Source organism: Emydura macquarii, unplaced genomic scaffold (assembly GCF_026122565.2).
Source record: "Emydura macquarii macquarii isolate MOO-44397 ecotype Brisbane River unplaced genomic scaffold, CSIRO-AGI_Emac_v2 contig_1363, whole genome shotgun sequence".
Classification (NCBI taxonomy): domain Eukaryota; kingdom Metazoa; phylum Chordata; order Testudines; family Chelidae; genus Emydura; species Emydura macquarii.
The window spans coordinates 17,180,799-17,208,480 of record NW_027131500.1 but is presented as its reverse complement, the minus strand read 5'-3'; the positions used below and the strand labels follow the sequence as shown (position 1 = coordinate 17,208,480).

The 27,682-nt window shown below is 40.0% G+C and overlaps 1 protein-coding gene across 2 annotated transcripts; it reads right to left on the bottom strand.

Annotated features, from left to right (window-relative positions):
• On the bottom strand, window positions 1-26,566 carry GASK1B (golgi associated kinase 1B). Of its 2 annotated transcripts, none has more exons than XM_067551828.1 (5): window positions 26,356-26,566; window positions 24,477-25,739; window positions 14,601-14,815; window positions 5,641-5,867; window positions 1-2,492 (listed from the first exon to the last, which is right to left on the bottom strand). In XM_067551828.1, the coding sequence occupies exons 2-5, from the start codon at window positions 25,435-25,437 to the stop codon at window positions 2,285-2,287; spliced, it is 1,611 nt and encodes a 536-aa protein (XP_067407929.1). In that variant the 5' UTR covers window positions 25,438-25,739; window positions 26,356-26,566; the 3' UTR covers window positions 1-2,284. The 2 variants fall into 2 exon arrangements, with proteins under 2 accessions (XP_067407929.1, XP_067407930.1); XM_067551829.1 differs by having other exon boundaries at window positions 2,327-2,492; window positions 5,783-5,867.
• Between the last annotated feature and the right edge of the window lie 1,116 nt (window positions 26,567-27,682).

Below are 27,682 nucleotides of genomic sequence, written 5' to 3'. Positions count from 1 at the left end.
TCATTTAAAACTTTTTCTTTAATAAAAAACATACAACGGTATTTAAATTTCTCACAATGGAAAAATACTATTGTACATACATTGTTAGAGATAGGTACGTATAGAAATGTGTAACATGCCCCACTATCGTCTTACACCTCCAAAGAAAAAAAACTTCCTCGAATGTCTGTTGAGTAGTAAAAGGCAGCTATATTGTTATGGTATTCAACTCTGATTTCTGTTTTATCATCTCTGGAAGCACATTAAGACCTAGGAAAGGTCTTATTCAAAATGAATGTTGGACCCTGTCTCACTTTCCCAACACCCCTCCATTCAGAAATACTTCAGGACAGATATTCACTGGTGCGAGTTGTCATAGCTTTTTTAAGTCAACACAGCTATGACAATTTAAACCAGCTGAAGATATGCTCTATTGATGTTTTATGGCTCATCCCATCTCTAATGACAAAGTAACTTCTTAAGGAACAGTGCCATTCTTAATGGAACACCAGAGGCTACATTCAGAGCTAGGAAAATACTAGAAACAACATTTTCTGTTCTAGTTTTAACAACATTCATTTCCTTTTGTGTTTGCCGGTCAGAATTCTAGAAAATTAGTTTAATGCCAGGAATGTTTGCAGAAACAAAAACATGTACTGTAATATAACAGAATATACACAGACCGCTAATACTGAATTTATAATCACCATTATTTGCACTGGAAAGCTGATTCTTGGAGTTGAACTCAGTCCAACATGAAACAGAAACCGATCATGTGACCAATAAGCACCATCAAATGATTCAAATGCCAAATATTTATTGCACTCAAAAAATGGCTCAAAAACAATCTGCAGATGAACTTGGACAATCTGAGAAACAAAAAAAAAAAGGCAGATTTGGTCCAAATAAATGATTAGTGAGAAAATATTTGGCCTTCCCAAGTGCTGGTATAAGCAGGCTATTGATAATTGTTATTGATTATTGGCAAATTAATTAATTACCAGTAATTGATAAAAATTTTAACTGTGATTACATATTTATGTCTATATGTTTAGTGAGAGGGTTCTCGCGAATCTGGATTAGTTTAATAATTAACAAACCTTGAACAAGTCAGCTTTGATTTGATTTACTGATTTAACAGTTAGTAAAGACAGCACACACAGAGAGAGGCATAATTATCAGGAGGTGCAGAAGACCTTCCCTGTAGTTCTCTGACAGCCTGCATTCAGTGTCCAGATGGTCTTACTTCCTCTTGATTTCTTAGGATAATTATACCCTTATTACTCAATTGTTTATCATTCCAACCTTTATTCATTTCCTCCTTTTGGTACATCCTTCATATCTTAGATTATTTTCTAAATTCCCTGTTCCCTTGTAACTTTCCAACTACCTCAACACCTCTAGTTCATCATTATTTATTTCCTTTTGTGGGGTAATATTATTTGTTATACCTCTTGCACACATTTTGTGTTTAATGTTACTAAAATATCTGTTGCAGCAATTTCCAAATATGCTAAAGGTTACTGCTCAGTAAAATTCCACTCCTTAAAATTAGCTTAACTGCAAAGCATCATGGGATTGTTCCCAAGAAAAGCTTTAGGTTCTTTCTTTAGCCTGTTTTAAGTTGCAACTAGGCACAGCTTCCATATTGCCTAAAATGGGAGCTAAAATGGCTTGAAAAAGAGCCTAATTTGGTCTCTAGATTTAACAATACCACATATGCAATAAAAAAAGTTTGTGTGTTCTAAAGAAACAAAGAAACAATCAAGCAAAAGAAGTGCAACTCCCTGAATTAATATTCCCTTTAAGAGGACTGGTTATACTTTGAGATTGGGATTTTTAATCAGAAGTGTCAGCACCGGCTTAACTCTGCTCCACATTTAAATCAACACTAAAACTTCAGTAAGAACCGTTGGCCAAGTGATTTTGAAGATCCCATTCTTAGTTATGAAATACCTGGCAAACAAATCCAATGGAAACAGATGAGTCTTTAACCGATAGACTAAAAGAAAGTTTAGCAGATTGGAAATTCGGTATTTATATTAAATTTCTGCATTGTTTATTACACTGCTTAGACATCTTTGTTAAAAGAACATAGAAATAAATGCATTTAAGAATGATTTTAAAGAAAGTTTGAGAACTGATGCTTTTATACTATGTAACATTTCTTTTAATATGTCTTAAAAAAACAGGCTTACCAGTTTACTGTTATGTTTTGGAAATTAAAAGAAAAGCCAATTTTGCCATCAGTTCTTGCCTAGCTGTTTAAAGCCTCTAACTTTTAAAATTAGAAAAAAAAAGACTTTCATTCATACATGGGTAAGACTTTGGCTCCATGTGCATTTATATAGGTAAGAAGAATTTTGGCCCGCCTTTCTACCACATCAATAAGTTTTTCAATTCCTCGGCGACCTCCTTGGCTCTCCCAGTATACTTTGTCAAGGAACAGAGACTGAAGAAGCTTCTCTCGCAAGCGTTGGCTTTTCAGCACTGAAACTGCAGATTCAGGGAACCTGAAAAAGCATAAAGGAATTGATCAGCTTTAGTATCACTCTGAACTACAATATTTATGTTGTAGTTTAACAACCAATTCCATGTATTCATCAAGCTATTTCAATATGTGCCTATTTCTACGTACATAATCCCATTTATTTCAACTCACATGCTTAAAGTTAGACACTGCAGCACTTCAGTGAGCAATGGCTGTAATTACTGATCCTGGCACTGATTCTCCAGTCTGGCTGACTAGCTGAACAGCTCAGGATGGGGCATTTATAGATGGATGTACTCCCTGATTCTGGGGCTAGCTGCGTTGCTAGGGATCAACTAGGAACAGGGATATCCTGGCCACATACAGGATTGGAGCAGCCAGGAAAGGGGGGATGTAAGATCTGCAACAGAAAGGCTACATCATCAAATAAGCCCCTTGTTCAGAACTGAGGGAGAATCCTCCAATGTCCAGTTAAGCCAGTTTTCAATACAGGAGTGACCCAAATGTACTAATGAACCAGGCCCATGTTACTCAAAACTATCCTAAAATTTCCAGGCTTTTTTAAAAATGCCTCTAATTCTTCCCCTGACAACCTTGAAAGAAAAGTTGCTGAATTTTAAAAGATTGTTTGAAATTTCTCATAGCAATAGCAGATATAACTGTAAACTGGACATATTTGCAAAATATTAACTGGCCCAAGAGAAGCTCAGCAGAACATCATTAGTTATTGTTAAAAATGCTAATAAGCACTGTCTACCCTCTTTTCATTCAGATTCCCCTTCAAGATTAACGTCTTTTGGAATGCGCACAGAAGACAGTCAAATATATGTTTTATTTATATTGCTTTAAAATGAAGAAATCAGAGTGGATTTGTCAAGAACAAATCATGTCAAACCAACCTGAAAGTTTTCATTGACAGGTGACAAGCCTTGTGATGGGGGAAGTGGTAGATGTGGTATATCTTGACTTTAATAAAGCTTTTGATACTGTCTTGCATGACCTTCTCATAAAAAAATGAAGGAAATACCATCTAGCTGGAGCTACTATAAGGTGGGTGCATAACTGGCTGGAAAACCGTTCCCAGAGAGTAGTTATCAGTGGTTCACAATCAAACTGGAAGGGCATATAAAGTTGGATGCTGCAGGGATCTGTTCTGGCTCCAGTACTGTTCAATATCTTCCATCAATAATTTAGATAATAGCATAGAGAGTACACTTATAAAGTTTGCAGATGATACCAACCTGGGAGGGGTTGCAAGTGCTTTAGAGGATAGGATTAGAATTCAAAATGCTCTGGACAAACTGGAAAAATGGTCTGAAGTAAATAGGATGAAATTTAATAAGGACAAATGCAAAGTACTTCACTTATGAAGGAACAATCAGTTTCACACATACAAAATGGGAAATGACTCCTTAGGAAAGAGTAGTGCAAAAAAGGATTTGGAGGTCATAGTGGATCACAAGCTAAATATGAGTCAAGCTGTCACATTTGTAAAAAAAGCAAACATCATTCTGGGATGTATTAGCTAGACTGTTGTAAGCAAGACATGAGGTAATTCTTCCACTCTACTCCATGCTGATTATGCCAAAACAAGAGTATTGTATCCAGTTCTGGGTGCCACATTTCAGGAAAGAAGTGATCAAATTGGAGAAAGTCCAGAGAAGAGCAACAAAAATGATTAAAGGTCTAGAAAACATGACCTAGGAGGGAAGATTGAAAAAATTGGTTTTGTTTAGTCTGAAGAAAAGAAGACTGAGAGGGGGGATGTGATAACAGTTTTCAAGTACATAAAAGGTTGTTACAAGGAGGAGGGAGAAAAATTGTTCTCAACCTCTAAGGATAGGAAAGGACAAGAAGCAATGGGCTTAAATTGCAGCACGAGCGGTTTAGGCTAGACATTAGGAAAAACTTCCTAATGGTCAGAGTAGTTAAGCACTGGAATAAATTGCCTAGGTTGTGGAATCTCCATCATTGAAGATTTTTAAAACGGGTTAGAAAAACACCTGTTAGGGATGGTCTAGATAATACTTAGTCCTGCCATAAGTGCAGGGGACTGGACTAGATGACATCTCAAGGTCTTTTCCAGTTTTACGATTCTATGGTTCCGCCATGATATATACTTGCCCTAACCAAGTAAGGGCCTTCTTTATAATGGATTTTTTTCTCTTTTGGTTTTGGTTTTCTTTTAAAGCAGTGTGACCTCCAGGTGCAAATGCATGGCAATCTATCTAAAATGGGCTTCCACTGATGCAATTTGTCCCAGTAACTGACAGCATACTGTGTTTCTGCATTAGGGGCTTATTTCGGTAACTCACCCATGTGCAAAGTATCTACATCAGGGGTTTCCACCATTTAATTACATCAGTGAAGTTAGATTGGTGCAGATTTTCCTAGTCTAGATAGCCTTATTGATCTCACCCCCCCCCCCCCCCATCCTCCTTTCTCCTTTCCCTCCCTTTCTGTCGGTCATGCCTTTGGTGGCAAGGATCTTGCCTCATCTTTTCTGCAAAGCACCTAGAATACCTGTGACACTGCAATAACTTCTGCTTAGACACAAAAATATTTACCATAGAATCTCAGAATTACGAACACCAGAGTTACGAACTGACCAGTCAATCACACACATTCATTTGGAACCAGAACACAATGAGGAAGCCACAGAGAAAAAATTAAAAAGGCAAATACAGTACAGTACTGTGTTAAGTATAAACTACTAAAAAAAAAGGGAAAGCAGCATTTTTCTTCTGCGTAGTAATGTTTCAAAGCTGTATTAAGTCAATGGTCAGTTGTAAACTTCTGAAAGAACAACCATAACATTCTGTTCAGAGTTACGAACATTTCAGAATTACAAACAACCTCCATTCCCAAGGTGTTCATAACTCTGAGGTTCTACTGTATACCCATACCTTATTTTCATCAAATTTCCCTGTGGAGGAGACATAGAAGAGACACTGGGTCTACTACTGCAACAATTTCCCCAGCTACTCAGAAGACAGAGAAGAAAGCTTCTTTATCTCATTCACCACCTCCTAACTCCTGTAGACATACTCAGCACGGCCCTTTCACTCAGGCTGTATGCTGAGGAGAGAGGAGAGACTTCGATCCTAAATGAAGAACTAGGAAAATCTTATTGAACCTATGCAAATTTGTAGGAGTATCCTAAAACTTACTCTTTTATTCCTTGTAATATTTTGAAATCGAGATTGTCTTCGCTTCTGTCAAAGAAACCTTTATTATCTATAAAGACCAAGTGCCTAGGGTCATGCTTTCTCTGAATAATGTGTGTCAGGTCAACAGAGTCTTGATCCTCACATTTCAGCTTCAGTCCTTTCTGAACACAGGAATCCTCCTTGCGAGGTTTGAACCCACAGCAATTTCTGTCCAGTCGATTGTAGACCTGGAAATGAACATAACACATGACCAAAATGAAACACACAGGATGCAAAGGTTGACTCTTAGACATCCTGGCTTGGATGCACAAAAGGATTTAGGTACCCAAGCCCCAATTTTTGGCTCCACTGTGATAGCCAAAACTCCTGCTGAACCTTGTAGACATATAAAATCAGCACCTAACGTTTTGCAATAAAACATCCTCAGAAGCCTATGTTTCTGCCTCTGAGCATGCACACTGCTGCTTTCCTTTAGGCATCCGGGTGCCTATCTCCTGCCTAAGCCCCAGAGCAATTCACAAACCAAGGGAAGATACCTGAGCACACCTACCAGATCAGGCCCCTTAAGCAAGGTGAAGGAGCAAGATCTCCTTCATAACTTTTAGCCCTGTGGTTCAGAATCTCACCTAGGATGTGGGAGACCACCAGTCAGAGTTTGCCAGCCACATGAAGGGATTTGAAGAGGGATCTGCCACCTCTTAGGTGAGTGCTCTAACCACTGGGCTATGGGATATGCTGATGTGGTGCTCCCTCAGTCAGTCTCCCTGTTGAAGCTGTTCCATTGTAGGTAAATAAAGAGTCATTGGAACAGCAGGACTGGATCTTGGGCTTCCCACATCCTGGGTAAGTGCTCTAACCCCAGGTTCTTGAGTCACTCATGTTTGTGCTTCTCCCTCTCTGGCCCAAATGACTAATGATTTAATGCAGAATATAACAACTTCAACAGGAGAGAGACTAAGGGAGTCCCACATCAGAATATCTGACAACTCACTGGTTAGCACACTCACCTGTGAGGCGGCACATGCTTAGGTGGGGGGACTTCAGTTACAGATCTCCTACCTCCCAAGTGAGTACTGTAAGCACTGACCTAAGAGCTACGAGGGAGGAAATTTGCTGGCCTCCTTTTCTTCTGAAGCCTCCTGGCTTCTTGCAAAAAATGGCATAAGCACCTAATTCCACAGAGGGTGCCCGGCTGTGAAATGCTAGTAAAGATAGGTGCCTAAATCCAGGCTGCAGGAAGGCACCTATTTCATGGGGGGGAGGGGGGGAAGCCTAACTGCACACCCCTCTTGTCAGCATATCCCACTGGCTATCTTAGGTGGCTCCCTGACTAATGTGACGTCTCTTATGAATCACAGAAAGACACCTATCTCTCCCCGTTCACTGTATAGGAGCTTAGGTAACACACTCAGGCTTTCTGAATCATTGCGACTTTCTAGGTGCCTAAAGGTTAGGCACTGTGATGCTCGGCATCACCACACTAAACTTCTTTAGTCAGTGCATCCAGGCCACCTATTACTTAGACCTCTCAGAGTTTGGAAAAAACTCTCATTCCTTCCTAAAAGGTGTTGCAGGTTCATGAGCTCAGAGCAAGCTTAATTAAAGTCAGTAGTGGGGTTGAGCATGGAGGGGAGGGAAGAGCTCAGTATCTGATCCTCCATAATTCATCTGTCATTAAAACCCATTTCCTAGTCTCCATGTTGTACTCATATGTCCTGATTCACTCCTCTGTTGTTCCAGTCTTGTACCAGTTCTATTAAAAAAAAAAAATCAATGGAGTGACAACAGTGTCAAACCCAAGTAACACAATGGGGAATCAAAGCCAAGATTTTTCAGAAAGCAGCATCTTCTTTAACTCTCTGAGCTGGAATATTATAGAACTGACACAGACTTAAGTACACTAAGAATCTTTTGTATCATATAGCGTGTGTGTTACAGTAATATCACACACAAAAAGCTACATTAAAAAAGCATTATGGTTGCAAAGTGACATACTCAACCATTAAGAAATGCCAGAATGAAGGTTACCTGTGCAGCCTTAATTCAGCCTTGTTCACTGAATGTATTATGAAATAGTCTTCAACATACTATTTTTCTGCAAGACCTCTGTCTCATTCAGTGCACATGACAGATGGTGATCAATTCATGAGTAATTGATCAAGTAATGATCAATATTTAGTTTGATCTTCATTGTTCAATGTATTGTCCTAGGCTTTATTTACTGCACAGTATTCAAACTCTGTTGTGAATACAAAATTATCAATTTCTGCATGGACATGTTGCTTTACAAAACATTAATTTATCTTCATAACATGCCTGTGAGATGTGGCAGTATTATTATCATCCTGATTTTACATATGGGGAACTGAGGTACACTTTAAAAGTGTCCACTAATTTTGTGATAATTAAAGATTATATCAGAAAGCATATGCACACAGGAGCTGAATTAAGATTGCACAGACAACCTTAAATCTGGCATGTCCTAGCTTTTGAGTGCTTGACTTTGCAACTTTAATGTTTTAGCAGTGTTTTTGTTTAGCTAATACATTTTTATATCTTGTGTGTCTAATATATTTCTATAAACTATGATAATATAATTTTCTTGGTATAAAAGAAAGGTTATATTTTTTTCCAAAAATTAAAACTGAACAGTTACATCTATTTAAATTTCTTTGTCTACCGAAGTTTGTTTAAAAGGCAAGTAGTATGATAGGCAGATAAATATTCAGCCTATTGAGAATCACAGAGTTGATACCATACCTTTAAGTGTTTTAAAATTACAGTGTCTTTCTATATCTTATAAAATCATTGAAATTAGAGATTTAAAACATCTGTTAAGGTCAACTGGTCTATTCTTTTGTTAATTAATACAATACAATATTTACTATCCTGCTTCTCTAATTTTAAATGACTCACGTGGAGATTTTACTTGGGGAAAAAAAACTATTATGGTCTAAATAGATAGCACTCTTAGCACGCATTTCTTGATAGGCAGCCTATTTGTTTCTTTGATCCATGTCATCCTATTAATCCTTCTTATATCTACTGGGACCATCCTGTATAATCCCCCTGTCTTCTTGACATTTACACATTTCAGCTACTTGTAATCTGTTATCATATCTCTCCAAGCCAATCATCATTTGGCTAAGCTACACATATTTACTTATTTTAATCTTTCCCCATGAATCAATCCCTCCAACCACGGTCCCTTGTTGTTCTCTGAATTCCCTCCCATTTCTCTGCATCTTTCATCTCAATTCATACTCAGATTTACAGTATTACACAAAATCTTCCCACAAACAGAAATGTACTCCTTTGATTTATAGTATCACTTCTGCTACTAGTTACTTTCCAAGGCCTCCACCCAGGAAGTCCTTACACAGGTATGCCCTAGAGTGAATGTGACTGTGTGATTTATATGATGAATAAGGGGCTGCTGGATCAGGCTCTTAATTAAGATACTTTTTTCTATAACCAAAGTAAGTAGATTTCCAACTTTAGAGGGATCAAGGGCAAGCTATGGCTAGGATCAGGAAAAATTCAAGGTGGATGAAGGGTAGCCAGTCATTAACTCTTGCACCACTAAAAAATGTGAGTATCATCAACATGTTTGAAGTTACTCAGGCAAATAATCTAACTAGTACAGGAATAGCTCAGAGGTTAATACTCAAATGCAATAGTTGCAAAGCAGTTAGAGAACTGCTTCTCCGTCAATTGAAGGCTTCTTGGTCCACTTATGTGCAAAACTCCCATAATACTGATCACTTTTACTAGTGATGAATACACCCCCATTATATTGGTCATGTCACCTCAGATTCCCTTGTTAATCTGTTCCTTTTTATGGCTTTTTCAGGTATCCGTATTCTCCTGTTGAAATGTCTCTAAAGTTAGTTGTATATTCAAGTGCATCTTGAGAAACTGTGGCTAGAGTCCTGCAAATCCGCAGATATCCACGGATATCGGCATCCCTGGATGTAGATATCCACAGGCCACTTTTTGTGGATCACAGATCGGATGGTCACGGAGGTCATGGATAGATTTTCTGGGACCTCTGTGATTTCTGGGGCAGGGCTGGAGCAACTGCCAACCATGGGCGCCACTGGAACAGCCAATCAGCTATTAGGTGGAAGGCAGGGCTGAACAACTGATCAGCTGTTTGTGGGGCAGGGGATCAACAGCTGATGGAGGGTGGCTGACTGCAAGCAGCTGATTGGCCATGGGGATGCAGATACATCTAAAAGAGGGAGGGCGAATTGCAGGTCAGATAGAAGTTTATTCTCACAGATGCGGATCGGATGTGGATCCACATATTTATATCCGTGCAGGATACAAATTCATCTAACTAAGAATCATGCAGAACCAGAAGATGACAGGGCATTTGTTAGAAGTGCAGGAAACCCCAGATTCATAGCCAACCTTGTAAAAGTGATTTGCTTTCTTTTTATTTCATGACTGGCTCAACCCTGCTGCATCTCCTCTAGTAGTTAACCTTTATTTCTGGATAACTGAAGAAATAATATAATGTTTATTGCTAATTTGCAGTCTTTACTACAGAAGATACTAAAATTAAAAATTGATATATACTTCCATGCATCTGCTCAGCACAGGAACCATGCAATCTTTTACACCATTAAATGAGAACACATTAGCATTTATAGATTAACAAATCAAAAGCCATTTAAATGCTCTGACAGACTTTGTGCTATTTCTATAGGGCTAATGCTATGTTTAGGATCAATATAATCCACATATGACTATCTCAGATTACAAGTATTACTCACTCATAGTAGGACTGAGGATGGAGTCATTAGACAAATAACCTATTTTAGGCAGAAAATTCACATTCTATAATTACCACAAGCAGTGTGGCATAAATATAACCCAAAAAGTAGAAACATCCATGCATCTTGGTAAAAAACAAAAACTTGTGGAGGGCAGAGATAGACTGTGTGTTAGCAAATGCAATGGTTTCTACATTTGAAAAAACAAGACTTTATAGAACGTTGAATTATATGATAGATCAAATGCAGAATATACACAGGGCTAATTGTAGATTCTGGATGCAAGGGCCAGGAGCAGTGCAGAAGTGTACTAAACCAAGAGGGGGTTCCTTCAGAACAGTGTGCCCACACCTCCATCACATGTAAATGAAAGATGTGCCACCTCATAAGAGGGGGTATCATGACGTTCTCTCCACATCCAAGCAGCTCTTTTGGTCAGTGTCAGAAAGGGATAGGAAAGTATAGCCTTGAGGTGTCTAGTGCTGCTGTCCCTCATTCTCACTGTGCTCTACACAATGCAATGGCTGAGATTATGACCGAACACTAAAAGGGGAACGTATAAGCAAGAGTAAGTCTCCATGAGCCCTCCCAATCCTCGCACACCTGCTCAGTGGTCAATTACAGTCTGGTCCATGAGATTATATTTGGTCAAAGTATGAATTTAAAATATAGATGGCCAAATTCTTCCCTTAGTTACACCCATTCAGTTGATTTCATGGGTTGCATACCGAAGACAGAAGAATTATGCAGATCAGACCATTCTGCATAGGGTAAAGAATCATGGAATTCAGAGATGGAAAACATTTATTGGGTGGTCTAATGCAAGGATTGGTCCTTATAGTATATATGCAAGACAATCTTTTACAAATGGTTGTAGTGATGATGGATACACATGCCATTTGTGTGATTTTGCCCTTGTGTACTAGTATGGATCAGAACTTTAGTTTTTTGTGGGCTTAGGATGTTGCCCTAAATCCTAGTTTAAGTGGGGCAATCTCATTTTTCAGACTACCCCTGTTATAACTGCCAATGGCTTTCCTGTTTCTTCACACAAGCCCAAATCTTCATTCACCCATCAAGGTGCTAAGTGGACTTCTCACACTGGGAAAATCTGCTATTGTCCAGACTTCAGTTCGCATGGAACAACCTGCCAGCCCCTTCTCATCCATCAAATTATATGGCTGAAAAAGCATATCTTGTAGACAGAGGGACCAGGCTCAAGGAGAGGAAATGGTAGGCCTGCCTCAAAGAAGAAGTATATGGACTAAGTCAAGACATGGACTGCTGTGAATGGACTAAAAAAAGGTATAGGTTGCTTGTGAAGTGTTCCTACTACCTCCCGGGGCACTTCCTCATCTATCGTTATGAGTGTGCACTTACCTGTGTTAAGGTTATGATCATACAGTCCTTGGCTATCCAAAGTAATTTGCCTGATCTCCACTGATAAGCGATGGCTTGCCTGCCTAGTGCTTATGTTTTTGCCATCAGGTGCTATATCCAGCCTTATCTCTAATTTACCTCCAAGCTATGTGTGAAGAGTTGGCACACATGTTTGTAAATTTGGCTCACGGCCACTCTTCGATACTACCTGCTTCGCTTAGAGCAGGATTTGGTTCTAGGTGTTTGATACCTACCCTAGTGTTCTATTTTAAGTTCAAATCACTTCTGAGAGAAAACAAACTATTCATGAAAGGGAGCGAGCTGCTAGGGAGTAAGTGTATTTCTGATTATGAAAATGTTCAGTCACTTGTTAGAATAGACTCAAAATCTTTGAGACTAAAGCTTTGATCCACAGCCCATTATATCAATGGGAGTCTTTCCACTGACTTCAAAGGCATTTGTGGAAATCAAACTAATTTATGGGATTAAGTTACTTACTCCACAAGTAGTAGAATAAATGAGGAAAATGAATAAGAGCAAAACACACTTTTGATGCCAGCAAAAACTACTCAAATGTCACTTTTCTGGTTACTATGTAATAGCTTATAGCAATATCTTACTTATCAAAATAATGGGAACAATTATAGAATCATAGAAATGTAGGACTGGAAGGGACCTCGAAAGTTATCTAGTCCAGTCTCCTGCACTTTTAGCAGGAATAAGTATTATCTAGACCAGCCCTGACAGGTGTTTGTCTAAAATGTTCTTTAAAATCTCCAATGATGCCGATTCCTCAGTCTCCCTAGATAATTTAAGTGCTTAACTACCTTTACAGTTAGGAACTTTTTCCTAATGTCTAACCTAAGTCTCCCTTGCTGCAACATAAGACCGTTATTTCTTGTCCTGTCCTGAGTGGATAAGGAGAACAATTTATCACCCTCCTCTTTATAACAAACTTTTATGTACTTGAAGACTGTTATCATACCCTCTGCCAGCCCAGTCTTCTCTTCTCCAGTCTAAACAAACCTGGTTTTTTTCAATCTTTCCTTGTAAGCCATGTTTTCTAGACCTTTAATCTTTTTTGTTGCTGTCGTCTGGACTTTCTTCAGTTTGTCCACATCTTTCCTGTGTGGTGCCCAGAACTGGATGTAATATTCCAGTTTAGGTCTTATTAGTCCTGAGTACAGTGGAGTAATTACTTATGTTGTCTTGCTTATAACACTCCAGCTAATACCTCCTAGAATGAAGTTTGCTCTTTTTTAACAATGTTACATTGTTGATTCAGATATAGTCTGTGATCCACTATAATCTCCAGATCCTTTCCAGGAGTACTCCTTCATAGCCAATTCTTTCCTATTTTATATTAGCGCAGTTGATTGTGAAATCCTAGGGATGCGTGAAAAATGCATATACACATCATAGATTATAAAACCAGAAGGGACTGCTGTGATCTTCTAGTCTGACCTCCTGTGTAACACGTCACAGAAATTCCCTAAATTAATTCCTGTTTGAACTGGAACATCTCCTTTAGAAAAGCATCTGATCTTGGTTTAAAAATTTCCATTGATGGAGAATCCAGCACAACCCTTGGTAAATTGTTCCAGTGGTTATTCATCCTCACTGTTAAAAACATGTGTCTGATTACTAGTTTAAATTTGTCTGCTTCAACTTTCAGCTAATGTATCTTGTTATACTTTTGTCTGCTACAATGAAGAGCCCTCTATTATCAAATTTCAGTTTTACGCTTAGAGGTATTTATATGTCAGGATCAAATCATCCCCTAACTTTCTCTTTGCTCAACTAAATAGATTGAGCTCCTCGAGACTATCACTAGAAGGTACGTTTTCAATTTTTTAAATAATTCTTGTTGCTCTTCACTGAACCCTCTCCAGTGTTTCAACATCCTTCTTGACTTGTTGACACTTGAAACAGACGCAGCCGGGGTTGCACCAGTGCCAGATACAGGGGTAAAATATCTTTACTGCTACTCAATATTGCCCTGTTTATACATCCAAAGACTACATTGGCCATTTTGGCCACACCTTTACACTGCGGGTTCATGTTATATCCACTTGATATCCTCGTGACAGGCAGAGTGCTGAGAAATACCACATATTCTTTTAAAAATGTTAACAGAAAGGAAGACATAAGAGCAATGAGATCCTCACATGTCAGCTGAATAACAGCAGCCTCTTGCTGGAGAAGGAGAAATGAAGAATCTGGTGTCACTGCAAGTGATTCTCTGCGTTTTTCCAGATCATGTGAGACTGGCATTGCAAAATAACTAGGGCCAGATCCTCAGCAGGTAAGCTCTATTAAATAGAATGAAAATGAGTCATAGAAGCTAAAGATCTGTCCCTATGACTTAAAAATAGAGGTCCGGACTCTTCAGTGCCTCGGCCCTTGTACATTCATTTACACCTGTGTGAAGTGGGTGTAAAATGCTACCAAACCAGGAAGGCAGCGGTTTCCACTCACTTTGCACAAGTGTAAATGAATACACAAAGGGAGAGGCACTGCAGAATAAGATCTATTGTCTTTTGTGTGTTGGAGTTGTACTACGTGCCAGAAACAAGACAAAGAAGCTCAAGCACATGCCTTTCTAATGAAAGAAAAGACAAACAAACTAAAAACCATCTTTTTAAATACTCCCCTTCTGCAAAATTGCAACTGGGTATGAATTTTATCATTAGACTTATCTGTGGAAATGGTTTATCCTTAACCAGAGTGGTGCTCAAATAAATCTTGCAAAGACTGGTATTCGTTATATACAATTCACACTCAACATTGTTCCCTTACCTGCAGAAGAAAATCAAAGAGTGCCATCTTGGACCACTCATAGTGGTGGATCTCAGTACAGCCCCACTCGGGTTTGGGCACTTTGCCATTCTGCCAGCACTTCTGTTTCAATAGCTGCTGATAGGCCCCCCAATTTAGTCTCACTGAAGAATGGGTCCAATTATTTGTCAGAGCCAATGAGGAATCCCAGAGAACAACAGGACATGGCAGACCATCTGAGAAGAGGCAAAATAGAATAATTACCATATATGAATAATTCTTCCATATTGGAAACTAAAAGGACTTGGTAATTCTTTAGACATTGTCTAGGGCATCACTAATGCCTATTTTTAAAGAAGACATTTCAGATGTGGCAGGAAAAAAAGTTACTAACTTTTAACTAACTCCCAATAATTTCACATCCTTTGGTTTATGTGGTCATAGTCCACATCTAAACACAGCCACCACAGAAAAGGAAAAACCCTAGACATTATAGTTGTCTTGAATGTCTGAGAAGAGCTGTTCTTTGTTTACAACAAGAGCTGTCTGCTTAAAAGTCATTCTACTTTTGGAGGCTATTTATGAAATCCATTTTAAAAGTTTGGCATCAGATCCTCAGCTGGGGTAAATTAATGAACCAATGTTGATTTTCACCAGTTGAGGATCTGGCCCAGTCTTCCTTCCTTTCTAAGACATATGAAAAGAGACAAATCCTGGAGTCCATTCAAAAAGTAGATTTTATCTTCTTTAAAGTTTTGGTCCTACAGATATAAGATTTCACAGCTGTAAATAGAAAGGTTATAGATAGACTATATGAGGGTGTGGCATGATTTTGGCTTCATCATTCATGAGCAATATGTTCATGCCAATGAGCCATACAGGTCATCCTAGATGAGTGCCAATAAGACCTTTATTCCACCCCACACCATCATATGTTCTTTATATATGATACATATCTCACAGAAAATCCATTTTAGATATTCCAGAGGGGTAGCTGTTTAGTCTGTTTTCAGCAAAACAATGAGAGTTCTGTGGCACCTTAAAGACTAACAAATTAAAGACTAACCTTAAAGACTCATTAAACACCTTAAAGACGAACATCTGACGAAGTGGGTTTCTGCCCACGAAATCTTATGCCGAAATAAATGTGTTAGTCTTTAAGGTGCCACAGAACTCTCATTGTTTTAGAAGTGTTTTAATCAGTTTTTAAAATGTACATAAATAATATTTGTCTTATCCCTCCAGCTGTAAAACCAGGTACCTTAGTTATGATGAATCCATCTATACAGGGCTCAGAGAGAGAGGATTTATAATCACCAGGTTATATTCATTGCATACACACAAAGAAGCCAGATGAAAAAATAAATACCTTTGCTGAAAGGCTTAAGGTAACACTAGTTTCATACTGAGAATTCAGGGTGATAACACACAAGAACCCAGCAACGGAGAGAGAGAAGACAGGCTCTCCATAAGGCAGTGAGGCAAAAGTATCCCTACCTTGTTTTTAAGATACCTCTTTCCAGACTGGCTGGATAGCATGCTTTGTTACCGAGCATCCCTACCACACAAGGAGGATCCCCAAATCTGCTCTTAAAGTGGTAGCTTGCAATTCCAACACAGTCCTCAATTCACCACACACCACATCTAAAAATTACTCCAAATTGCCTTTCCTTATATAATAATGTCACCATATTTGTAAGTAATGGGATTATTTTCTTTCCAATAGTACAAACATGACCTTTGTTTCTAACTCAGATGTCCACTTGATGGCTTAAACCTGTCACTGAACTAGTACCGAATACTGGTGCTGCACTTCCGAGCAGAGGAATTTTTTTGAGGTGTGGCAGGGAAATTATATGTTTGCATGCAAAGAAGGAAACATTTATATAGCAAGTTAGTAGATGGCAGCTGCTGGAATATAATCTAAAGTGTGGAATTTTTGTATGTTAGTCCTGATCAGTGAGCAAAAGTACAGGCAAAGTGGTTGAATTTTATACTACCTCCAAATGATCACATTGCTACCACCCTGATGGGTTACATTGCAGCAAGAATCACCTCACTATTTCCTTCCTGTAGACGCTGAACAAGAGAGGTGTCAAAAGAAAGTTGCAGCACCCCACATGAGAGCAGTACCAGAACAATGAGTCCAATAGCACCTTCTGGCATCTCTCTCAGAGCAAAGAGTAGAACTACTTAAGAATGAGTCTATCCACTCCCGCCAAGAGCCGCAGTTGAGTCAGTAAAACATCCAAAGACGCTGACTGACCTAAAATAACCAGCAAGGACAATACATCAGCAAGGACAACTGATGTTTGCTCATTATTAGCAAAGGATCGTCTGCCAGCAAGGCCAGTGCTGTTTTCATAACACTGAGTTCTCCCAGGACGCAATGACTTTGAGTGACCCTAAACTGAATAAAAACCTCCTCAACTTGATTAGGAAATCTGAGGTGCAGCAGAATGGACTGTACCACCAAAACCAGACATATTTCTAACTTCTCCAAATCCTAGCACTCCCACACACACAGGGTGATGACAGTCAAATGAACCCAGTGTACAGCTCCAACTGCCTCTAGAACTGTCCTCCTGGTTGCCTGTTTTATAAAACTAAACGTCTCCAACCCAGAACACATTTTTTTCTTATGCCCTCCCATCTCCTTCTTTTCACTACCATCACTGATAATTACACCATTCTCCCCTGTCATATTCAGCTTCTTTTTGTTCTTCTTCCCCTGCTCAGCAGTTTTAAAAATCAGGTCACTTATTTAGTTGCCTAAATAAAGATTTAGGAGCCTAATTTGGGAGAATTTATATTTGAAAAGCATGGCCCAAATCTTCCATATGCAGTCCACTTCCCCAGCCTCTCTCATTCTGGGTTTCACTCCTGGCGCTGTCAGTGACTTATCTCTTGACCTTAGCCAAATCACCTCTCAGTGCTGCTTGCTCTTTATTCACGCAATGGGGATAGTGATCTTTACCTTCCTTTGTAAAGCCCTTCGAAACCCACAGAAAAAAAAACTCTATATCAGAGTTAAATATTAGATAAAGATCGATGGGCCCCAAAACTAATCTATTTTCCTTATATCAATAATCAAAGTTCATGTAATTATTTATGGGTTTTCCCCAAAGCAGGTATACCAATGCTCTTTCAAACAAAGCTAATGCCTCCCCCCGCGCCCAAAAGGGTCAGGATAACAACAACCACCTCGCTGTTATTTATTATTTTAATGTTATGAAAATATCTTGCCAATTTTCATTCAGATTAAAACAAGGTTAAACACGGGAAATGTTTGTGATTCACAGGAAAACAAAGATTGAGCTGAAACAAAACATTTCAACTTTCTAACACAAACGGAATTACTGTAGCATGGCTCTGTAGCTGAAGTAGAGAGCAGGAACCCAGATTGCTGGCTATTGCAGGGAAAATGTGAAGGTGGTGAGTAAAAATAGATAAGAGGCTTCATCCTAGCTGGTGTAAATTGGCATCACCCCATTAAAGTCTGCCAATTTACACTACATGATGATCTGGCCCAATTTAACTGAACAACAATAAAAAGGAGTTATAGGACTGACCCCTCTACCTCCCATTTCTGCTGGACCCTGCTCTCAGCCATTCCTAGAGGTGATGCCACAGAGAGGGAGTCAAAAGCCTTTCTACCTTCCAGTGCTGCTGCTCCCTGAAATCCTATCCCGAGATGTCTATGCTTCCATCACTGCAGTGTTTGAATCTCTCTCATATGTTTAATTAAATAGATCCTCCCAAGATCACGTGAGGAAAGGAAGTAGTAATGGAGGCACAGAGTGATGTAAATGGCATGCCCAAGGTCTGTTAATTTAAAAAAAAAAAAAAACAGATTGAAAGTGTGAACGCTTTGACAGCTGCTCTGACTACTGATAACATTTTGGTTCATAGGAAAATATGGTCACTGGAAAATTGTTTCAAACCTTCTAATAGAGAATTCAGGTTATCTTTAGATGGGATTGGGCTTTCTGGAATAAGACAACCTTCACATTAAACACTCTCACTAAATGTGATCCCCTGCTTCAAATTCTCAAGACTTTTGTTTGGTTTGGGGTTTTTGTGTCCCACTCAAACTTCATAATTGTTTCCTTGTCTGGCTTAATTCCACCCACAAGAGCAGTCATTTTAACCTGGGCATTATCATGGGACAGGGAACATGCAGGCCAGAATTTTCAAAAGCTTGCAAGACAAATTCGGCGGCTTGGCTGGCTAAAAGGGTTAATTTTCTTCTTTTTCTCAGGGGGGGGGAGGGGGAGCTCAGAGGCATTTCCAAAAATAGGGTATAAAATCCTTAAGTGGGTAGCTAACTTTAGCATGTGATTATCAATGGGATGATTCACATGCTTAGACTTGCTGAAACAGAGCTGAAGTGACCACAGAGTGCTCAGAGTGCCTGCATGGGAGTGGTGAATGAGGATTGAGAATAGGATATACTAAAAAGGCACAGCCTCTCATCTGGCATCCCACGGGCTCCTCCAGTCATACCTGAGGCTCGACTATCTCAGCAGGCACAGGTTTACATGCTCACCTCACCCACACAGCACAACCCAACAGACCCTATGAAACACTAATTAAAAGATCAAACAACTCAGTGTCGGAGCTGCACAGTTACCCAAGGGCCATGGAGGAGCACACAAATGCAGACTTACACCAAGAAATGGAGGCGGGCGGAGAGCACAAGCAGGCATCTACTATAGTAGTGTTTCCCAAACAGCGGGTCAAGGGAAGGCTTGAGGGATTGGCAGTTGGCAGCTGGAGAGCGAGCCCACCCTGCACACACCTGCTCCGGTGGCTCCTGTCTCACGGGGTTGGGCCCAGTTCCCCACTTCAGGTGTTGTGACCTGAGACATGGCGTAGCAGCGCCACTCACTCTCCAGTCTCTCCCCTCCACACTGGCCCAGGATTAGAGTTGGGAAGGCAGAGCAGAGGGTGTTGCTGTGGGTGGTCAGTCCCTCCGCGCCCCCTTCCCAGAGCAAGGAGAAGGCATACAGGGGTCGCCTTAGTAAAAAGTTTGGGAACTACCGTACTCCAGAAATCAGGGGAAGGAATGACTGGGAAGGAGGTGAAAAGGAGGGGTGAACTAAAGCATGCTGGTTCAACCAATCGCCCATTCACAGGCCTACAAGCAACTACTAGGGAACATTAGAGAAGGGAAAGAGTGCCCAGAGTGGAGGGCTGAGCCCTCTCTGGTAAGAGCAGGCTCACACAGGAACTCTGGGGGGTGCAGTTGACTTTAAGCTTGCTTAGTTATCGCAGTTGGACACCCACAAAATAGACACCTCTAAGATTAGTGGACACTTTTTAAAGTTTAGGACTATAAGGGTATGTCTACACTGCAGCTGTGAACAAGCCTCCCACCCCAGGTAAGACTGCTCAAGTTAGTGTGCTAAAAATAGCAGTGTGATCATTGCAGCACTGGCAACAGCACAGGCTAGTTGCCCAAGTGCAAGCCTGCCCCATTCCCTGGGTCCATACTTGGATGTTGCAGCACATACCAGGTCTACACTACAAAGGTCTGCCAGCATGGCTATATAGGTTAGGACTGTGGGGGAGGGGACACGAATATCCCTAATCAATATAGTCATGCTGGCAAAAAATCCCATGGAGAGACAGCTTATTCTAGCAAAAGAGCCTTTTGCTAGTTTAGATCATATCATTGGGGAAGGCGGTTTAACTATACTGGGGGGAGGGAGGGAACAACCCACAGTTTGTTTTGCTAGTATAAACTATCTGTCCACTGGGGACCAGTATAGCTATCCTGGATAAGCCTTCTCAGTGTAAGCTAGCCCTCTATACAATAAGGAAATGGTAGAAGCCACTTAAACAGATCTCAAAAATGCTAATTAAAATATTTTCCCCCTTTCGGCCACATCTTAATTGTAAGTATTATACACTTTGGCAAAATCTTGGAAGGGAAGAAAATCTTCTGTCATATATGCGTGATGGCAGATTTTAAGGAGCACATGAGCTGTGCATAACAAATGGATTTTTATTTAACAAACTGTTGTGAGAATATGATCTCTGATCTCTTACTCAGATACTACTATATGACAGCAAGAAGTTCACAGCACAACTCAATCTGATCAAGGGCACACAAGAGAGACATTTAAAAGCTGCTGAATGCTTAAGTCAGAGTGCGTTCTCATTGACCTTTGCCTTGACATTAGTAATTAATAACAAGTGTGCCCGATTGTTCATCTCTTTTGGTGTGATGGAAAGAGCATGCAAACTATGTCATGTGTAAGAGAAAAATCTATGGCTGTTTTTCTCATTGTGTAGAGGTCGGTAAAGAAACATGACAACTTTAATCAATGGAATTTTCTATCACATATATGCCAAATTCCCAGTATCCATTTGCACATAACCAATGAAGAAGTGAGCAGAAACAATGCTACTCAAAATCCAATACTCTTGCACTCTAAATAGGTTTTTGTTGCAAAAACAACTCTGTAAAATTCAGTGGACTAGATCTTCAGCTGGTATAAACTGGCATAGCCCTTCTGAGTTCAGTGGGGCAATGCCAGTTCATGCCATGTGAGGATCAAGCCCATATAAAGAGATATGGAACCCGTTTCAGCACGAGAAAATCTAGGATAGACAGGGGAATGTTGCTATCACTGCCATCCTGAAGAGGGATCTCAGACCCTAAGCTACTAGTGTAACAAATGTGTTTGGCAGCACCTTTAAATTGCGCTGGGGCTGGTCCTGAAATCCAAGAAGATAGAACCATCTCTCTAATGCTGCCCCTTTCAGGGCCGGTGAGAATTTAGCCCATAATCTACCTGTATCCTGCTACTTCACTACAGATTGCATCCTAAATATGCCAATATGGACATGTCCCCAGTGTACAGGTGAAGAAACTTATTATGGATATGCTGTGCAGCCGTTTTGCTTAGCCAAAGTGCAGAGTAAGATCGGCACCAACCAACTCCCATCCAATAAGTATCCTTTCCTGTTTTGTAAGTAAGGGGACACAGGGGCTGGGCAAGGAATGAGTAGGACCTGAAAACTTCAGGGCAGCAATAGGAGGAGGAAGTGTTCCCCAACTCTGTGAGTTAGATTTTACAGAGTCTAAATCATTCCTGTATCTGAGGCAATGTTTTGAGGCAGCACAGAGGGACTAGAAATGTAGCCTCGAGGCTGTGAAGTCCAAGGATCCCTGGGGAAATCTAGAGCTTGCCATGAGGGGGCATTACATCTTATACAGATTTCTGCTTTCAATTCAGTTTGGTTTGGATGGAAGCATGTCTTCTAAGTGAGAGACTCCCTAATTCCACACCACCATGCTGACATTATCAGACCCTAAAGCCCAGACTTCCAGCCCCAGGATGTCCATGTGGACTTCAGAAGGCTCAGATGTAAGAGGATCATGAACTATTTGCTCCAGTGCTCCTATCACACATTTATGCCATTTTCCCACTTCTTTGCAGCCCTTGCTTTACTCATTTCTATCTCAGTACCAGAGGAGTTCTTCCAGCTAACACCTACTGCTTGAGCATGAGAACAAAGAAGTATATATTTGCATATGCATAGAATTAATTTTTTGCTTGGTTTTCAATCCAAAATTGTAGAAGGCTTTGCCCACCTTTAGTCTCCATGCCTATATGGTTTTTGATCAATCACTAGCAAAGAATATTGGGGAAATAGTTATCGTGACCCAACTTTCCCTACTGGCAATGTCACAGAATAATTTAAACCTGTGGCAAATGGTTCACTTTTGTTTAGCGGAGTAGCAAACAGAGAGCTCTGATACAGTATTTTGCTAGCCTCTCTGTCACCTATCAGGGGAGGAGATGTGGAAACAAGAATGAACCAAAGTTGTTTTGTGGTTTACAAGTGCCTCTTTGAAAGTGCTTTTGACAAAATTAATGGCTGTTTTGAGAAGCCTGTTTTTTAAGATTCTAATGCCACATGTCTTGTTACACTGCATCATGACTGAGGCAAGCTAAAGGGCTGTGTCAGCTTAGAAATTGTAGATGAGTCCCGTCCTGCACTGCTTTCTTTCTGCAGCCACACTGAAATCACTTGGGCTGCCCACAAACAGATTACTCAAATGAGTAAAGGCTACAGGAACAGGCTCATTACTTTTTCATCTTGTTTTCTAAAATATGGTTTTTAATTCCTTTTCTAAAACAAGAACAGAACAACAGATGAGGTGTTTGCTACTGAAATTTGTGTAGTTAATTAACAATCAAAGCCAAATACAATCTAGCAAGTAACTATGGCAACCAAGGCAGGCATTTAGGATCCAGCACATTTCCAGATTAATGAAATGGAGAGAGGTAAGGTGCTGTGGCTGTTCCAGAAGCTGAACTCATCCTGTAGCTGGAAAACATGAAACAAGACCCAAAATGAAAAATGGCTTTTTTCTTCTTACTACCTAGCAACACTTTTCATGCTGTACAAATATAACCAGTTACAGGGAAAAGGAGGCTGAAGAAACTAGAACCTCTCTCCCAGACAATCCAAAAGGTATTGCAGGCTGAAGCTATTAAGCAATTCTGTCTACAGTTAACCTAATAGCAGTTTCCAAGGGGCCTTCAGTCTGTCATCTGTGCAGCTATACTATACAAAATTCCTGAAACTAAACTACCTTAATTTCTTATGACAGCTCTATAGCAATAAATCCTGTTCCTAAAAACAGAGTATGCTTAATGTATCTTCCGTGCTCTGCTACTATGAATAATATTCAAAAGCCACCAAACTGTTTTTCCTAGAGACTCATTCATACTGTTGTAAAGGTAGCCAGAGGGAAGGCTTACGTAGTGCTGATAAATCACAGATCTGTATGTTCTTTTCCTGGGTAACTTGGGCAAGGACATTTTTGCTTTACCTTTTCTTTGATAAAATACAGGCAGATATATAAAATATTTTGTATAAAATAATCTACTTCAGTACTAAGAAATGAACAGCAAAAACAAATAGCAAACTACTTTAGCAATCATTCAGTAAAATGTAATGCAGCCCTTTCAGCTTATGATTTATATGTATATAAAAATGGTAGTGAGGCTGAAGACACATTTAACAAGACAGTAATATTAAAGATAGACATGTCAATTTACATTACATTTATTAAATCTAATTTTAATTTCATTTTAGGATGAAGAAAAAAATATAATAGTCTGTTAAAAGCTATTTGCATTATACAATCACAATGAAACATTTATAAAAGGTGTATTTATTTAGCTAGACACATGTGTAATGAGCTTTAAGTTGTCAAACAGAAGAATCCACAGACTTCAGTGACGGCATAATTTCTGTTTTAATTTCCAGAGACATTTGTGCTTTTGGGATTATGCAAAAGTAGTTCAAGAAGGAGTTCCAATACCTCTCACAACAGGTGCTTGGGCTAATAGAAATGTCTCTCCTATCCACTAGTTGTGAGGAATGAATTCCAGAGATCGTTATATGCAATATCTTTTAAAAGTGAAATCTAGGGGAAATAAAAAAGTAATAACTAACCTCTGAAGCACAGAGCACTGTGCCAAAGGACTTCCAGGCTGTGACTTCTGTGGTGTCACTTTATCAGTCTATATAATTTCATATTCATTACAAATGATATATAAAAAGGATCACCCCCTTTTTTCCCTCACTCAAATTAGTCTGATGGAAGGAAAACTGTCTGCTCTCAGCAACTCTATTAGTCTATGAGGCAGCCAGAAACTTTAATAAACTCTGAGTGTATTACATCCTTCAGGGCAGAATTATTACACTGCAGAGGAACCCTGAAATTACATAAAACATATTCCAGATTAAGTTCCTTATAACTGTGCTCTGTAGAGTTCTCAAACTATCTGAAGTTAAAGCCTGCTGTTGCCCAAATATGAAACACTGGAGTCCCCCAGCTGAAAACTGAAAATCATGTGAATTTGTTACCTTGGATGAATTCTGATTTCCTGCTTACAGAAGGCAAAGTCTTGTTCAGTCCCAGGATCCTATCTAAATGGAAGGCAAACACCTCAATCATGTCCAGGGGTCTCTTGAGGAGGCCGCAGTACCCTTGGCTGCAAGCTGCTCCCGTGGCACTGGGACTGCTCTCAAACACCAGCAGGACTCCATGCTGAGAGGGTGCTTCTCGGATACTGCCTATCCGGGAATCCGCCAGCCAACGCATGCTTAGGATGTCATCTTTGCTCAGCCAAGAGGGGGACCTCTCACTGTATATCCTGATGTTACTCTCCAGAGCCTTGGGCTGCACATTTACACCTCCTGAAACCCCAACATGTCTCCAGCCTCCCCTGCCCACCGCCTCCCTCTCTCCATCCCAGTGCTTCTCTAGTTGGCGCCTTGGTGGCTCGGGAGCGCCTGCTGGGCCCCTTATTTCCATGGAGTGGCTAGTCCTCCCCTGCTGCTGGGCCAAGGTTTCCTCCTGCCCAGTGACACCCACTGGAAAGTGCTGCCCATAGAGCAAAGGAACTGCATGCTTCTTCCTGAGCTTGGGTTTCACGCTGCCTCGGATGTTGGTGGGTTTACTGCGCTTGGACCGCAGTGTGATGTACACCACATTGGGTGGCCCTGAGGTCCCATTGCCACCTATTTGGGGCCCTTGGAAATCAGCTGGGGACAAGGTGCCATCCAGTGGGATCCCGAGAAAAGGTGTCTGGCCAGCATCTTGAAGACTCCTGGAACTGACCTTCTGGCGTCCCCCTCTGTGCTGGGGTAAAATGTGACCCACTTGACTGACCAGAAACCCCAGGTATATCACACAGGCAATGCCCAGCAGCAGATTCCTCCTGGTCCTGGGGCGCCTGCCACTCCAGAGCCTCAGCACCCGTGGGGTGCACAGCAAGCAAACAAACCAGTTTATGATTTGGCCTGGCTGATCTAGGAAGGTCATTTCTCCGATGAATCCACATGATGAAAGCAGCTTAAAGTCTTCAGTAGTTTCCAACCAGGAGGATGATGCATGATTTCCCTTCACAGATCTCTATTTCTTCTTTTCCAAATAGCTTCCAGTGCATGCGTTACACAGAGGCCAGTGGTGTAGCTGGGAATGTGAACATTTAATACTACCACAAGCTGCTAAACTCTTATCAGCCAGCACAGGGGAAGTGATTTGTTTCAGACAATGAATGGAGTCAACTGTGTAAACAAAGTTAAGTGAGTCACGGACAAAAATGTCTGAGTTCCCTCTGTGAGCTGTGAAAGGAAAAGAATTACAAATAATATTTCATTTCATTATTCACACTGATATATAATGTAGCATATCTCTAGATCTACACAGGTGAGAAAGACAGAAGGTAGAGATCTAGAGACATGCCAAATTACAGATTTCAAATTAAAATTAGAAGACAAATAAATCCCAACATCATGGACCACGAGTTACAATTTACAAGTCCAGAGTAACTGAACTCCAGCACTATGCAGAAAACTTGGAAAAGCCAGACTTTCCTCTCCTTATGTTTAAGACAGGCAGTTCCTCAAAATAAAAACCACATATTTTGTTGCCTCATGTTACTTTTAAAATACAGTTCATTAACCAGCCCAGTAACTGTACCAATCCAAATGTGAACATTTCCATTATCAAATAATGATATTACCCGGGCCTACTAATACAGCTCACATGCTTCATAATCTTACATTAAAGATAAAATATTATTTATTCTATACATGCTTGTGAAGCTATGAAATGGCATTTCCTCAATGACTGACTATAATTTCCCAAATAAAATGACAGTGCTTTTTATTTCTTCACAAGGAAGCAAAAAACAAATGTACATTTTATTGCACTACGAAGATATAGAAATAGTCTTACCTATTCAGCTTGCTCCATTCTTGGCTCTGGTTAATCCCTTATGCTGATACCAAGACCTTAGTAAAAGCTGCATTTCTTAATGTACTCTAGCACACACCCCATATTTAAGTATGCTCCACATTTTAGGTATTTGATTGCAGGCTTAATGCTCTTTGTAAATGTACTAACTGTTCAGGGAGGCTGTTTCCCTATGAACTGCTATAAACTTACATGAACCTTGTTATAAAAAACCCTTCTATTTTAAATTCAGCAATGAAAAGTCCTGTGAACTGTATGCCTTCTAAAAGTACATTCCAGCAGTTTCTAACTCCTGAGGGCCCTCTAGCGCATTGCATGCAAACATGTTTAAGAAATCCCAGACTTCCACAGTAAAAGGGGAAACTAGATCTTTTAACATTTCAGAATCATACACCCTTATATCAGAAAAGGTAACTGGCTTTACAAATATAATAAGAATCATAGTATTTAGCAGTTATCTAGTGCCATTCATCTCTAGTTCTAAGAAGGGACGTATTGGCCACATTTTATATATGGGAAACCTATGGCACAGAGAAGTTAAGCAGCTGGCCCAAGCTCAAACAAGAAGTTAGTGGCAGAATCAAGTACAGAACCCCTGACTCCTTCTCTGGTGCCCTAGCCACCTAGATTCCTATAAAATTAATGCTACCTGCAAAAATAGTAAAACTTACTCATTCCACACAAGTTTCTATTTTCCCTATGGCTCACAGCAATGGAGAGACTCTCTTTCCCATTATTATTAATAATGGGAAAAGCACTAAAATTTGAATATATATTTTAGATACATTTCAAGATGACTTAAAATATTGTATGGCTACAAGTGGTTTTATTTTAAATTAACTTGGCATTTGTATTCTTTTTATGTGGGTGTTGTCTAAGAGTTATACATCAAGATAGGAACTCCCCATACCCAGATATTTTCTGTGAGGACAATGCTCCTGTGAACTAAAGCTTTCCTCTAAAACTGATTTTTCCTTGTACCTTGGAAGGGAATAAGTGATCTGTAGAGAGAAAAAAGAAAGAGTTCCCCCTCTGCGACTTATGGCTCGCCCCTTCTTCTATTTCACTTTTTTACAGAAAATGTGAACTGACATTTCTCAAACTAGCAGGCTTAATTCAAACAAGCTAAGGAAGTGCACTAACAACTTTGCACTAATCTTGTTAGTATAGCTGGCTATTTCCATGCTCAAGAGACTTTTTTTTTTTTTGTCCTCCAGGTTTGGAGGGACAGCTGCCAGATATGGAAACCCTGGTAGAGAAACTCCAGTGGAGCTGCCATAAGCAGCTCTATGCCATCTGAGGATTCCCT

Bases quoted from the DNA above. Each gene is read 5' to 3' on its own strand.
- GASK1B (XM_067551828.1), bottom strand. From the start codon at position 25,437: ATGACCTTCCTAGATCAGCCAGGCCAAATCATAAACTGGTTTGTTTGC. The intron at 5,868-14,600 runs GTAAGGGAACAA...GTTCATTTCCAG, and splicing joins TCTTTGATTTTCTTCTGCAG to GTCTACAATCGACTGGACAG. The intron at 2,493-5,640 runs GTAAGTTTTAGG...ATGCTTTTTCAG, and splicing joins ATATTACAAGGAATAAAAGA to GTTCCCTGAATCTGCAGTTT.